The following is a 14,569-nucleotide window of genomic DNA, read 5'->3' as shown; positions in this document are numbered from 1 at the left end:
TCCTCCCGACTCGGCCAGCGCCCGCCTGCGCTCGGCCTCGCCGCACACGCCTCCAGTCCCGCGCGCGGGGAGCGGGGCGCGGGGAGCGGGGCGCGGGGCGCGGGGCGCGGGGGGCCGGGCGCGGGGGGCCGGGCGCGGGGGAGGAGCCGCACCGCCCCCGGGGTATTTAAGCCCCGTCTGGCGCCCGCGGGGCCGGCCGCTCCCGCTCCTCCCAGCTCGCGCCTCCCTTCCCCCGCCCGCGCTCTCCCCGCGCGTCCCCACCCTCCGCCCCGCGCTCGCCAGGCGCGCAGGCACCGGCCGGCGGGCGCGGGGAGCGGGCGCGGGGAGCGGGGCGCGGGGAGCGGGGCGCGGGGCGCGGGCGGCGCTCGCCTCTGCCGAGCCGCCCCCCGGCCGCCGCCGCGCACTGCCCAGCCCGCCCCGCCGGGGCCGCCGCCGCCCCCCGACCCCGCCCCGAGCGCGCCGCGGCAGCCGGAGCCCGGACCGGCCCCGAGCGCCCCGCAGACGGGCGGGCGGCTGTGACCGTCCGGCCAGCAGCCCGCAGCATGGATTCGGATTCCGGCGAGCAGAGCGAGGGCGAGCCCGTGACCGCCGCAGGTACGGACGGGCCGGGCCGGGCGGAGGGGGGGCCGGGGCGGGGGTCCCGAGTGCTCCTCGGAGCGGCGGCGGGGGCCGGTCCCTTCCAGGCCGGGGCCGGGGCCGGGGCCGGCTCCGCGCCGCGAGTTTGCCGGGAGGCGCCCGCCGCCGCCGCACTCGGGCGCGGGAGGGAGAAGGGGTGCGTCGCGGGCGGCTCCGGCGCAGCTGCGTCCTGCGGCGGCTCGGGTCGCCCGGGCCGCGTGGGGGTGGGGAAGGGCTCGGGAGGCCACGCCTCTGCCCTTTGAAATAACTTTCCGCGCGCGGACCCCGTCCTCGAGCCCGGGGCGCTGCGGCACAGGTGAGCGGTCCGGAGGCGTGGCCGGGGACCCCGGGCGGGAGAGGAGCGCGCGGACCCGCAGGGGCCCAGGCTGCTGCGCGAGCGGGAGGGTCCCGGCGGCGGAGCGCGGACGCTGCCGCGGGGGGCGGGGGGCTGCGCCCTTAAGCGGCGCCGCGGGCTTTTCACAATCGATCGTTATCGAAGCCGTGGGTGGATGCTTACTTTGGAAAAAAATGAACGTCCTCCCCCGCCTCTCCCTGATACTGAGCAACAGGAGGAAGCCACCCACAGCCCTGGGTCGGCTTACGCCGGGCTCTGCCCACCCCCACCGGCGGGCTCCACCCCCCGCCCACGGGCCCGCGCCCCGAGACCCGGTCGCCCCCCGCACCTGTCCTCGGCTCCCCGCACCCTCGGGACCCTGCGGGCTAGGCGCAGCCCCCCCCAGCCCTGTGACCTGAGCGCCGGGACCCTCCTGCTACAGACCCGACGTTCCAGTCTAGTCCCCACTCTTCCCTATGGCAGACCAGCATCCTGAGAGCAGGGACCAAGTGCCAGAAGGCACTATCAGCCCAGGCGTGGGTGTCCGAAAGGCAGGCTCAGGAACCAGGCAGGACAGCTCGAGGCGCTGTGCCAGAGGCCCTGTGTAGATGATTCCCCTTCATCCTCACAGCATCTAGCCAGGTGATTACTATCTCCATTTTACAGAAGCCCGGAGAGGCTAAGTGGCTTGCCCACGTCTCGCAGCAGGGAGTAGCCACCAGCAGAGGGATTCCCTATCCCCTACATGGTACCCCTCAGCCTCTCACAGGGCAGCTCTGGTCAACCCCTTTGGGTGCCTGGGAAGAGATGAGCCTGGCAAAGAGGAAAGGTGGCATTACCAAGATCCCTGTGTTGAGGATGCCCGTGTCTGTGCAAGGGCCACCTCCTTTGGGCTGGTATGTGTGACTATAACGAATTAACCTGAGCCCTTTTGCCTACCCGTATGTTTCTGTAGCTATGAAGCACCAAGATTTTGTTTCACACGGGGCTTGTGGATCTCCTCACATCTTTTTAAAGTTCCAGTGGGTGTTTGTGTGTGTATCTAAGTATATCCGGAGAGCTGGGCGGAGCAGGGGTGAGAGGCCACTGACCTTGACACTTTACTGTCTCAAAATCCCAGGAACTATCATGCTGTCACCACCCCACCCTCAGATCTCTTATGCAGGTTGATATTCGAAGGAGAGAAGGAAACTTAGAGAAAGAACAGGGAGGAGACACTCCAGAAGAGTTCATCCTTGGGTGATAGCAGAGTGAAGGAGTTCTCAGGGGGCCTGGTTCTTCTCCCGAAAGCATGCCCAGCCTGGAATATCCCTGATGCGTGCATGTCGGTTTATGTCAGACCTCTGCACTGCTAACAGCAAACCTTAGGCCAGATAGGTCCCATGAAGAATAGGGCAGGCAAGTGAGCTGTCACCATTTATTTGAGCCTTGCTGTTTTCTACAGTCATTTCTTCTTTTCTGTATGTGTTTGAATCTCCCAAGCTGAATGTTTAATGGAATATCACAAGCCATTCTGCTAAATGGCATTCCATCTCATTATTCTCAAACTTAAGCTATTCGTGACAAAGCTTCAAAACTAGATGTTAATTCATTGCCTTGCTGTATCTGCATCCTGTCAAATGGAAAGCCTTGTTGCAGCTTCAGATATCGGTTGAATGACAGGTATGTTATCCTTAGGGTTTGACCTTGGTCTCCATAAGGAATGAGGCATTCATCTGTATCCATGGACTTGTATCCGTGCAAGCTGGATGGGTTTGTCACCAAGGACAACAGAGGAAGTGGGACTTCTTGGAGTATTCATCGTGTGTGTGTGTTCGTTCACCTATCTCTTAAGGAGTTGGGATGTAAGGGCTGCTTCCTCCGAAGTGGTACTTTGTCAAAATTGCAAAAAAGCCCTGCTGTGAGATGGACCCCATTAAGGTCAAGAGCCTGGACTTTGGGGGCACCTGGGTGGCTCAGTGGTTGAGCGTCGCCTTCAGCTCAAGGTCATGATCCTCGGATCGAGTCCTGCATCGGGCTCCCTGTGAGGAGACTGCTTCTCCCTCTACCTGTGCCTCTCGTGTATAAATAAATTTAAAAAAGAGTCTGGACTCTGGAATCAGAACGACCTGGGTTTCATTCTCTACCCATTGAGCAAGTTTCGTAACCTCTCTAAACCTGTTTCCCCACCCTCTGTAAAATGGGGATAACAGTAGTACCACAAAGAGGTTGTGAGGATTAAATAAAATACCACGTAAGAAGTATTCCTGGTGATCATTCAGTACATGGTAGCTGCTATGTTGATCATCACCTGACTGGATTTTTTTTTAAAGATTTTATTTATTTATTCATGAGAGACAGAGAGAGGCAGAGACACAGGCAGAGGGAGAAGCAGGCTCCCTGCAGGGAGTCTGATGTGGGACTTGATCCCAGACCCCAAGATCATGCCCTGAGCTGAAGGCAGACGAGCAGACGCTCATCCGCTGAGCCACCCAGGTGTCCCCTGACTGGGTTGTTTGTTGTGAGAATTCTGCTAAATAATGTACCCCAGTGCTTTATAAAATGTAAACCAGTAGGCATGTGTAAGACAATTAGTATTGTTGTCATTATTATCACATTAAGGTAGTTGCCTGAGCAGGTTTGTTTTGAATTTTCTCCTTTTTACTCTCCTTCTCTCTGGGGTGAAGTTGGGGAGGATGTTTGTATGTGTTTGTTTGCTTGTTTGGGGGAGGTTATCTTTAACTTACCTCTTCTTCTCCTCCTCATCTTCCAACTCAAGGCATGAAGATGGGGATATTCAAAACCACTGCTCTGACTCCCCTTTTTCCTCTAGTGCTAGGTAAGATTGTACAAGGCAGAGAATCCCTTACCCAACCCACCAGCTAACCTGGAGATAGCCACTTACATGCCATTTCTTTCTTTTTTTCTTTTCATGCCATTTCAAATAGAAGAAGAGGCCATAACCCTTCCCAACCAGTGAACCTTTTTCCTTCAAAGTAGCAGAAAGCCCAAGAGGTCCTCCCCATTCCCGCTTTCATTTTTATCCATCTGAGTCACCTTCCCAGTTATAAATTGGCAGAAGAGTGAGAAAGTCTTCTGAGGACTACCTACTCTTTACTGTCCCCCTTTGAAGAGACTTTTTCCAGAGATCTCCCCAGTGCCCGCGAAGTACTCATCAAGCAATACAATACTCTGCATAAGAGAGTGAAGAGAGGAGATGAGATTTGTCCCAAGCTGCATTTTCTGTTTTTCAGGAAGCACAGGAGGATGCTTTTATGTCATTCTGCTGCCTGAAACTCTACTCTGCCTTTCTGTCGTTTTGGGTTCTTTCTATGATTAGGAAAGAGGCAGGGTTTATGGAACACTGGATTCATTCCAGAGACCCAACTTGGCAGTCTATCGTTTGGCAAACCCACCATCCATCTCTCAGGAATCCTAGCACTTGTGTATTAACTCGACAGTGATTGAGTCTTTCCTAAGAAGCAACAAGAGAGTAAACGTTAGCGGTGTCAGCTTTTTCCCTTTTTGGCTTGTAAGCCAAGATAGTCTACCCAGCTGAGGGCAGACTAGCTCCTTCCACCCACAGCTAGGTGGTCCAGGGCAGTCTAGCTGGTGGGGCTTCTGTGCAGCTGGACAGATGCTACAGAAAAGCATTTCCATGCAATGGAGTTGAGATATGGCAGGGGAGTTTCAAAACAGTAAAAAAAAAAAAAAAAAAAAAAGGGAAACAGCAGGCCCCTAACCTTGCCTTTGCCATCGCCTAGGTCCTAGCCTTGGTCCTTGTGAAAAAAGTGGCAAGGAGGGATGCCTGCATGGCTCAGTCAACTAAGCTTCTGTCTTTGGCTCCATGATCTTGGGGTCCTAGGATGAAGCCCTGCATCGAGATCCTGCTCAGTGGAGAGTCTGCTAGAGATTAATTCTCTCTCTCTCTCTACCCCCCTCCCTCCCCCCACCGCCTCTCTCTCCCCCTCTCTCCACCCCCTTTGTGTGCTCATGCTTTCTCTCTCTCTCTCTCTCTCTCTCTCTGATTCTCTCAAACAAATCAGTGAACCTTAAAAAAAAGTTGCAAGAAGGCTGGGTAGGATTCAATAGGTGGCCAAGAAGAAGAAAGATATTCCAAAAGTCAGACACTACTTGAGCAAAGGCACAAATAAGCAGGGAGATGACTGTTGTGGAGAGCATATACTAGGGAGTACTGAGAAGTAAGGTTATATGAGTGCAGGGAGGGCCACACAGAAGAGGGTCTTAATTACTGGTCCTGATGGTGCACAAGAAGCCCCTCCCTATTGATCCTTGTTGTGCAGAGATGTGACTGAGAGCTGGGTTTGCAGGAGCCACATCGGACAAAGGCTTGGAGCCTCGGCAACCAGGCATGGCCATGGTATCAGAGGACATGGTAGCCGTAAGGCAAGGCAGGAGGAGAAGGATGCAAGTGCCATTTTGGAGAAGCAAAAAACAGTAGTTGCTGACAGATGGTATAAAAGCAGTGAAGGGCGATGGAGAGTGGAAGGAGACTGGTGTGGTGAGTTGGGGTGAGGGCAGGGAGATGGGGGAGCTGAACTCCCCCACCCAGGCTTCCCAGCACCACCCTTTCATCAGGCACTTAGCAGTGATGTTTTGCTTAAAGGCACTTTCCCCTTGTAGACAGTAAACCATAATAGGGCATTGGTTTCAAGGGGTTGTGAGGTTCTGGAGTTTGTTGATTCTCATTGTTAGGTTCCTCTTGGAGACTGTCAAGTAACCTTTGTTGCCTGACAGATTGACATTGACAATGTGCTGGCCAACCTGGGACAGAGACCACCTGGGGTTGCGGTACCACTTGCCTGTTAGTCATAGTCCTGTGTCTTGTTCCTGTTTGTGGACATTTTTAGGGGCCTCTGCCTTATCCACACAGAGGGCTGTAACTGCTTTAAGGGTCAGGACCTTGTCTTTTGCTTTCATGTTCTTGAGATTTTTATGGGCGTAATAAATGAACGAGCATCTTGAGGAGACTCCTGGGAACTCTGCTCCAAAAGACAAGACAGCCAGAAACCTTTCCTATAGGGTGGAACTGCCAAACCTTTCCTTCAGTGTTTTGTTTTGCTTCAGTATTTTTATATATATATATATTTATATATATATATATATTTTTTTTTTGTACTACCTGGGACCCTGTGTTGGGAACGCAGAGTTAAGAATGCAGTCCATTCTGCCTTCCGGGGCTTCAAATCAGAGGGGGAGATAGGACCACGTATGCTGATGGCCACAGCTTATACCAGTGCATGAAGATTCCTGACCCATCTTGCCCTGGATATACCCCAGACAAGTCTCTGTTTATACGTTTTGTCTTAACAGCCCTTTCCATTGTGTGCTTTATGGTCCCACCGACACCATGGATGCTAAACACACTGGCAGGTGGCTGGCTGGTTGGCTGGCTGCATGCCTGCATGGATAGATGGATACAGGCATAGCTCAGAGATACTGCAAGTTCAGTTCCAGACCACTGCAGTAAAGCAAATATTGCAATAAAGATGGTCAAATGAATTTTTAGATTCCCCAATGCATAGGAAAGTCATGTTTACACTCTATCATATTCTCCTAAGTGTGCAATTATTTCATATCTTTTTTACAAAACAATTTACATACCCTAATTTAAAAATACTTTATTGATGGGGCGCCTGGATGGCTCAGTTAAGCGTCTGACTCTTGATTTCAGCTCAGGTCATGATCTCAGAGTGGTGAGATCGAGCCCCACTTGGGGTTCCTCACTGTGTGTGGAGCCTGCTTAAGATTCTCTTTGCCCCTCCCCCATCTTTCTCCCCTCTCTAAAAAAAGAAATAAATAAAAATATTTTATTGCTAAAAAATGCTAACCATCATCTGAGCTTTCAGTAAGCCGTAATCACTGATTAAATCTCACCATAACAAATGTTAATAACAATTTAAAAGTTTGAAGTATTGCAAAAATTACCAAAGTGTGAGACATAGACATGAAGTGAGCAGATGCTGTTAGGAAAATGGCACGGCTAGACTTGCCCCACTAGGGTTGCCACAAGCCTTCAGTTTGTTTGAAAACAAAACAAAAAAAATCTGCAAAGTGCATTAAGCGAAATGCAACAAAATGAGCTATGCCTGTCTATGGATAGAGTGATGGATGACTCTGTGATAGAGGTTGGCATGCAGTGGGTTTAGTTGGGGAAGGAAAGGAGAGGGGAGGGACACTGGACTAGGCAGAGTGAGAAGCTGAGCTGCAGTGCACACCCAACAGTAGCCTCCAGCTCCGGAGCTAGAATAGCCCTTCAGAACTACTCTGAGTAGAGGTAAGAGGCCGGGCCTCCATGTCCTCTTACACAGTGACCAGTCATAGATGCAGGCCATCCCAAGGAACAGGATGTGAGCTTGGGTGAAGCAGTCCCCCACAGCTGAATGCTATCTGCAGGCCCCTGGCAGCCTGTGGCATGCTTGACTCTTGATTCTCTGGGAGGAACCTGGGCAATACACTGCAACATCCCCTGTAGGTGGTCCCCAGAATTCTTCAGGAATGTTTCATTAGGGATGGTGGCCCTGTCTCCTGGCAAAGCTCGGGGGATAGTCGTTGAGCTGTAAATTTTGTCTAGACCTCACTAGGACAATTTAGATTGCCAGATGAAATTAGCCATTCTAGACCTCATAGCTCTGCACCCAGTTGTTCAAGCCACTCAATCCAAGAGATATCAGCTGATCATCTGTTTTGTGTTCAGAGTGTACAGGGTGCATAGAGAAATGGAATTAGATGGGACCCTGCCTTCTAGAAATTTGCAGCCATGTTAGGGAGAGAAAACACCCACCCAGAAAAACTGAATCTGCAAGACTGAGTGGCATCAGCAATTAATAGTGTAGGATTTGGAGCATGGAGTATGGGGAATTTGGAATTCTGGTGGGGAGGCTTCATCAGGGAGATGTGCCTTGAGGGTACCCTTGAAGTAGTGAAAGATTTAAATGGGGGAAGAAGAAAGAGCAGGTGGCCAGGCCAGGAGCCTGTGAAGAGCCTGGCCTGACCCCCAGTGGGGCTCTCCTTAGAGGACCAGTGGGAGAAGAGAGCTGTCCTACTTAAAAAGTAAAATTGGACGTTGTGGTGATGGTTGTAGCCAACATGTAAGTTTCTAGAGCTGGAATGAGAATGTGTGTGACTGGGTAAATATAAAGTCCTGTTTCCTATGTTATTTTTCTCTTAAAAAATATGGCACTTGCTTTTTTATTTGTCAGCAAAACCAAATTATAGTCACACTTTCCCATTAGCACTGTCCTCTAACTGGTTCCTTTTCCTCAAGAGTTACCATTGGCTCCCACTTGAATTCACATGCCGATCTCTGTAAAGACACTGTATACAAAATTTGGTTTTGTTTTTTTTCAGTCACTTGGCTTCCAACTCTCTATGTAAAATGCCTGTGTAGGTGGGTGTTTGGGCTGTATTCTGTGCAAGCGTAGAAATAAACAATACACAAGAATGTAAAAAACATATTTCCCATAACAGCCTAGTCCAAGAAAACATATAGGGAGAGTGAGTACCCTTGGCCCCCACATATATTAAGGCATGTCAAAAAATAGATTACTTTTTTTACACATCAGAGATGATGTTTTTAAGGCAGTTGCATGGTCCAAATTTCTGATGCTGCTTTAGAACAGTCTTCACGTTCATATTGGGTTTCTTAAACATTATGGCCTGGGAATAAATTTGAGCCTGTTCATGGAAAATCTACTAGCGTGCAGACTATAAAAATGGAAAACTTGGCGGCACAGAAAGTGCTAGACACACCCTAATAGAAACCAGTATTTTGTAGCTCAGTTCTCCAGAAAAAAAAAAAAAAAATGAGACACTGGTGGTGTCTAAATACTGGTTTAAACTGTTTGAAAAACCACAGGAGCAGCCACTAACTTGTAGATTCTCTTCTCAAAAGTAAAATATGCTTTCTGTGAAACTGTTCTAACCCTGAAAGGAAACATTTTGGTGATCCGTAGTTTTATGGAGATTCCCAGTTGATATTTTTATAGTGGAGGCATCCAATTTCATGCGCAGGAGGAAATTCTGTCAAGGGCTGTTCTGGTGAGCACGCACGTCCGCCGTTCCTGATTTGGGGCCTGTGCGTTATGCTGGGAAGGTAAACAGAGATTTTGGCGTAGAACATGGGAGGGAGATAATGGGGCCGTCTGCAGGGCAGGCCTCTACCACGTTCTAGTTGGTTCCTTGGTTTCCTTAAGATAACACTGAGATCGTCAAGGAGAAAAAACTGAGGTTGGGGTTATAGAGTAGAGGAAGTGGGGTTTAAGAAGTTGTGACAGATGGGATGCCTCAGTGGCTCAGTGGTTGAGCATCTGCCTTCGGCTCAGGGCATGATCCTGGGGTCCTGGGATCAAGTCCTGCATCAGGCTCCCCACAGGGAGCCTGCTTCTCCCTCTACCTGTGTCTCTGCCTCTCTCTGTGTGTGTCTCATGAATAAATAAAATCTTAAAAAAAAAAAAGTGAAAAATATCAAACAAGATGAGAAACTGTAAGGATAGTCTTTGGCAGCCAGAGTCCAGCCCCAGAGGGCCAGTACTGAATACAAAATTACAGTGATGTTTTGAATTTTACTTATTTCATGTTAACTAAGAACATACAATGTAGCTGAGACTGGATTGATTGTTTATATGACATTTAACCCTTATGCCAGCCTTCCAGGATAGGTACCATAAGTAGCCTCATTTTATAAACCAGGAAACTGAGGCACAGAGAGGTTAAGTAACTTGCTCAGGGAGGTGCAGCTTGTCAGTGGATATGAAGTCACTCGAACTCCAAAAATAGTGCTCTTGTTCAAGGTAGATTCAGGTACTTAAGTAAATGGATGCCATCAGCTCCCCAGGGCCCAGAACACCCTGACCATTAGGCTCCCTCATGAGACCCCTTCTGTTAGGACATTACCTATCCAGAAGGCCCTGTTTTAAGCAGCAGACGTTACCTGCATTGGCTCTTTAGCACATGGGCAAGGATTGGCTGGCACAAGTTCCTGTCCTGGAGCTGGTGAAGAGTGATTTGGGAGGGAAGATGGGGAGAAGGGCACAGTGCTCTGCCAGGGAGAGAAGGTCGTGGAAGGACCCTGCAGCCATGCACATCCCCAGAGTCATGGGACCTGGCAGGTGGTGAATATGGCAAACAGAGGAGAGAAGGGATTGAAAAGCAGAGTCAGGAGAGGTGCTGAAGGCACACATTCCTTTTATCAGAGTGTGCTTACGCTGGGTCCTAAGGCCTTTTTTTTTTTTTTTTAATTCCACTTCAGCATTAAGAATCATTTCAGATATAGAATTCCCCGGGCATTCTGACTAGTTGGATTCGAGGAGGAGCAGAAACTTAAGGACGAGCCTGCTTCACAGGGAAGAGATGTTGAGATTCAGAGCTAGCTGGGTTTTGGGTGTCCAGCACTCTCTCTTATTTACTGCTTTTTAGTAACACTAGTTTCTGACCCAAGGAATGCAGGCTCATGGTAGAACATGTAAAGACAGTACAAAGGAGAAAATTAGATTAGATTGAGCCCTAAGAATAGATGTGCTTTCCCAAAGCCAAAAAGCAGTGAAAAAGCAATGAAAAGATGCAAGGGAGCTTTATTTGGGGAGGGAGCGGGCCTTTTAAGAGAACAAAAGTCCCCCTTCTGCAGCGTTTCCGTGGGGACACAAAATACATCTGGCTATACTGCCAGGCAGCATCAGAACCAGAACTGGAGGCCAGATCCTCTGGCTCGTCTGTCCTTCGCTGAAAACATGGGTAATTTTTTTTAAAAGGATAAGAGTTATTCTGGATGTTGGGATAGCAGAGGGACCCCTGCTCTGTTTCCTTCTGACACCTTGTACAGTGTTCTTGCCACCCTCTCCCCACCAGGTACCTCTGCCCAAGAGTTAGGCCACCACCAGCCCACACCAGGCCTTAGACTTCTGCCTGGCCCACTCCTCCCCCATAGTCAGGAGAGCCCTACACAGAGCCCTTACAAGATTTTGTATTTTTTAATAGCCAAAAGATATTTACTTAGGTATTTACTTATAAAAAAGGTTTTACAGATGCCCAGTGGCAGTTGCAAAGGTTAATTTACTTTTGAGTTTAATTATCTACCAGCTTCAGGGATAGATTTATTGACGTCTAGTTCTCCAATTATGTTTTTTATCTTTGTTGGAGATTGACTATTTTTGTAAGGAAACAGGGAAATTTGTTCAACTGTGTTAGCCTTTCTACCCCTAAGATTTACCTTCATAATTCAGTGATTCCATCTCAATGAAACAAGGCAGGCAGAGTTCATTTAATACGGAGTCAACTTTTAGAGAGCCCAGAGCAGTATCTGATGGGATTCAACAATAATTTCTTGGAGGCACCTGGGTGGCTCAGTGGGTTTAGCATCTGCCTTGGGCTCAGATCATAATATCATGATCTCATGATCTCAGAGTCCTGGGATCGAGCCCTGTGTCAGGCTCCCTGCTTGGTGGTGAGTTGGCTTCTTTCTCTTCCTGGGCTTGTACTTTCTCTCTCAAATAAATAAATAAAATCTTAAAAAAAAAAAAAAAACTTTTTAACTTATTTTTTCCTTTAATTTCTCCCACTATGTATAATCCTGAGTTTCCTGCACCCTTACTCCACTGCTCTTCCTGTGCCCATTATTAATGCTTTTTTCCTGCCCATGTCTCCTCAGGCTGAGCCTTCAGCCTGGTCTTTTCTGGCAATACACTCTCATTTGGGAGAGACCATCCGATTTCATGGCACAGAGCCAAAGATTCCCAAAGCTGCAGTCTAGCGCAGTCCTCTCTCCCAAGCAAGAATGCTGCCTTGCGAGGCATCTGGGCATCTCTTCCTCACTGGCCAGGAGGCCTCTTGGCTCAGCACCTCCACACCCAGACCATTACCTCTCCCTCAGCTTTGCCCAGCATTTCTGTGGCCTCCTCAGCCACCAAGTCGTTCCAGACTGAAACAGCTGTAAAGTTGTAACAACAATGAAATGTCCTGTACACTTGATCCATGGCAAAACCAGGACATGGATAAAGCAGGTATTATTATTCTCGATTTACAGATGAAGAAACAGAATCAGAGATTACCCCAAATCAAAGCAAGTGGTAAATTTTCACTATTGAAAACTGTACTCCCTGAATTGGGGACAGCAACAAACCCACATACCAAACCTAAACAAACAATATTCAGTCAAATAGCTATTGAACGATTAAATACATAATGACTTTTCCACATGGTGTAGTATTACTCAGTTGTTAAGAAAAATTAATTAGGAGTGCCTGGGTGGCTCAGTTGGTTAAGTGTCTGCCTTCAGCTCGTCATGATCCCAGGGTCCTGGGATGGAGCCCTGCATTGGGCTCCCTGGTCAGTGAGGAGCCTGCTTCTCCCTCTCCCTCTGCCACTCCCCCTACTCATGCACATACACTCTCTGTCAAATAAATAAAATCTTTTAAAAATTTAATTCGAAGAACATATAATAATATAGGGAAGAGTTTGCATTATAATGTATAAAGAAAGCTTGATGATCTATGATCCAAATTGTGCTCCATACGTGTATACATATATATTTCATGTACGGATGTATATACACACACATCTCCGTACATATACATACACTCCTTTTTATAGAGAAAAAGGGAAGAGACCTCCTTTCATTCATACACATAAACTTTAACTTTTTAATGCTGGAACAGAACCATTCTATATGATGAGTTTGTGGGTAATTGTAATTTCCTTCTTTGTACTTCTCTTCTAGATATTTCTGCAATAGGTGTGTATAACTTTCAGCACATAATGTGGTTTTTAAAAGCAACAATCAAGTGAGATCCCGTGGCCTAGTCCACTGCTCATCCTTTGGGCTTTTTTACAGTTTTGTCCCACGTCCTCCCATCTTCTTCCTTGAAACTAGTTCTTCTCTCACTTCTCTGTGATCTTTCCCCCAGACCAGTCCTCTCATGGCTCCTCCTGGTAGGGGCATGTTCCAGGCTTCTCTCCTCAGCTCTCTTCCTGCTCACGCATTGCCCAGGCTTTGGTTCTCCCCTCTCCCTGGTACCTCCTCACCCAGAGGGTATAGGCCTTGTGGGCCCTCATGCCACGTAGAGAAAGTGTAGACCACCAGAGTGGGTAATGAGCTCATAGATGTGGGGCTCAGAGTCTGGCACAGGGCACCAGAGCCTCTCCAGCCAAATGGAATGCTGGATGAGCTTGCTGACTCAGCCGTCTTGGCCCTTGAACACGGCCTCACTGCCGTTTGCTGACCGGCAGTGTATGTAGCTGGCAGCCCTGACCTTCCATGACCCTATCTCTGTCCCTGACCTCTATCCCAAATATGAGTGAGTTTCACGTTCCACTTTTTCATTTACACATTGATTTTGTGTCTTTATTACTTTTATAATTAGAAAAAGAGAGGTGAGGATTAGAGCAGGATTATTAACTTTCAGGAGGTATTGGTCTGCCACCAGCATTGGTCTACTATCCCCCAAAAAATTATTATTGAGGAGCTGTATGATACTAAATATAATGTATCTATTTCTGAAGAAATTAGAAATTTAATTGAGGATTTCTTGTGCATCTTGGAGCTGAAAATAAGAGAGACATCATGGCCCTAATATTCATTACTGCCTCCCTATCTCCACCTTATTCTACTCTAGTCAACCAAATTAGGGTAACCCAGTCAGGAAGTTTATAGGAAACAGAAGTACTGTTTCACGTTTATCAGAATTTTTTTTTTTTTTTTTTTTTTGTTTATCAGAATTTTTAACTTAATTTTAAATTAAGAGTATTCCCCATCAGCCAGGATTTTGTCTATCTTTACTTTCTTAGTTTATGTTATACAAAATGATTATTTTTATCTCTTTTCAGAGATAAATATATATATATAGATTATGCATTTTCACCCTTCCAGAAAAGTTCCTCCTCTCGTTAAAAAAAAAAAAAAGACTTAATCTTCAAGTGGAAAGCAATTATCAGTTCTTAATTAAGCAGCCATATCTCCTTCTTATCAGTTGCAAGTGAGTGCATATGACCACTGTGATTTTTAAAAGATCAGAGAATATGAAAGGTAGAATAATCAAGATAGGAGTGAATTCTGAGGAAATAGGCCTTTATGCCAAGAATGATAGATGGTAAGACCAGCATTTGTAGTAAGCACCCAGGTGTTATCTCCAGAAAGCTGTTACCAAATTCCCCCCACCCCAGGCTTTCCATTCACCCCAGGAGAGGGGTCAGTGATGGGCTTATGGGTGGGATGAAGATGTCTGGTTCCAGCCATCCTTGGATTTTGTTTGTTTCATTTTTGTTTTAAAAAAAAAAACCTACTCCAGGGGCAGCCCCGGTGGCCCAGGGGTTGAGCGTCTGCCTTCAGCCCTGGGCCTGATCCTGGAGACCTGGGATTGAATCCCACCTCAGGCTCCCTGCATGGAGCCTGCTCCTCCCTCTGCCTGTGTCTTGGCCTCTCTCTGTCTCTCTGTCTCTCTGTCTCTCTCTCTCTCTCTCTGTAGGTCTCTCATGAATAAATAAATAAAATCTTAAAAAAAAAAAACTCCACATAAAAATAGCTCTGCCAAATTGTCATAATCCAGTGAGAGTAACTGGAGTCTGCACAAAGTCTGAAGATTGTTGATAATTAGGGGCCAAGGCTGTCTTAAGGCGGGATGGAGGTTG

The 14,569-nt window shown here is 48.2% G+C and overlaps 1 protein-coding gene across 1 annotated transcript in view; it reads left to right on the top strand.

The window, feature by feature from the left end:
* The first annotated feature begins 438 nt into the window (after nucleotides 1–438).
* The window catches only part of TNFAIP8L3 (TNF alpha induced protein 8 like 3), a 37,670-nt gene continuing 23,539 nt past the window's right edge, over nucleotides 439–14,569 (top strand). The window contains exon 1 of the mRNA XM_072808492.1: nucleotides 439–594. Coding sequence (XP_072664593.1) covers nucleotides 543–594 — 52 coding nt within the window. The 5' untranslated portion in view covers nucleotides 439–542. The remainder of the gene's footprint in view (nucleotides 595–14,569) is intronic.

This window comes from Canis lupus, chromosome 32 (assembly GCF_048164855.1).
Source record: "Canis lupus baileyi chromosome 32, mCanLup2.hap1, whole genome shotgun sequence".
NCBI classification, from domain to species: domain Eukaryota; kingdom Metazoa; phylum Chordata; class Mammalia; order Carnivora; family Canidae; genus Canis; species Canis lupus.
Note: the sequence above shows the minus strand (reverse complement) of the source record. Positions and strands in the feature narration are given on the sequence as shown.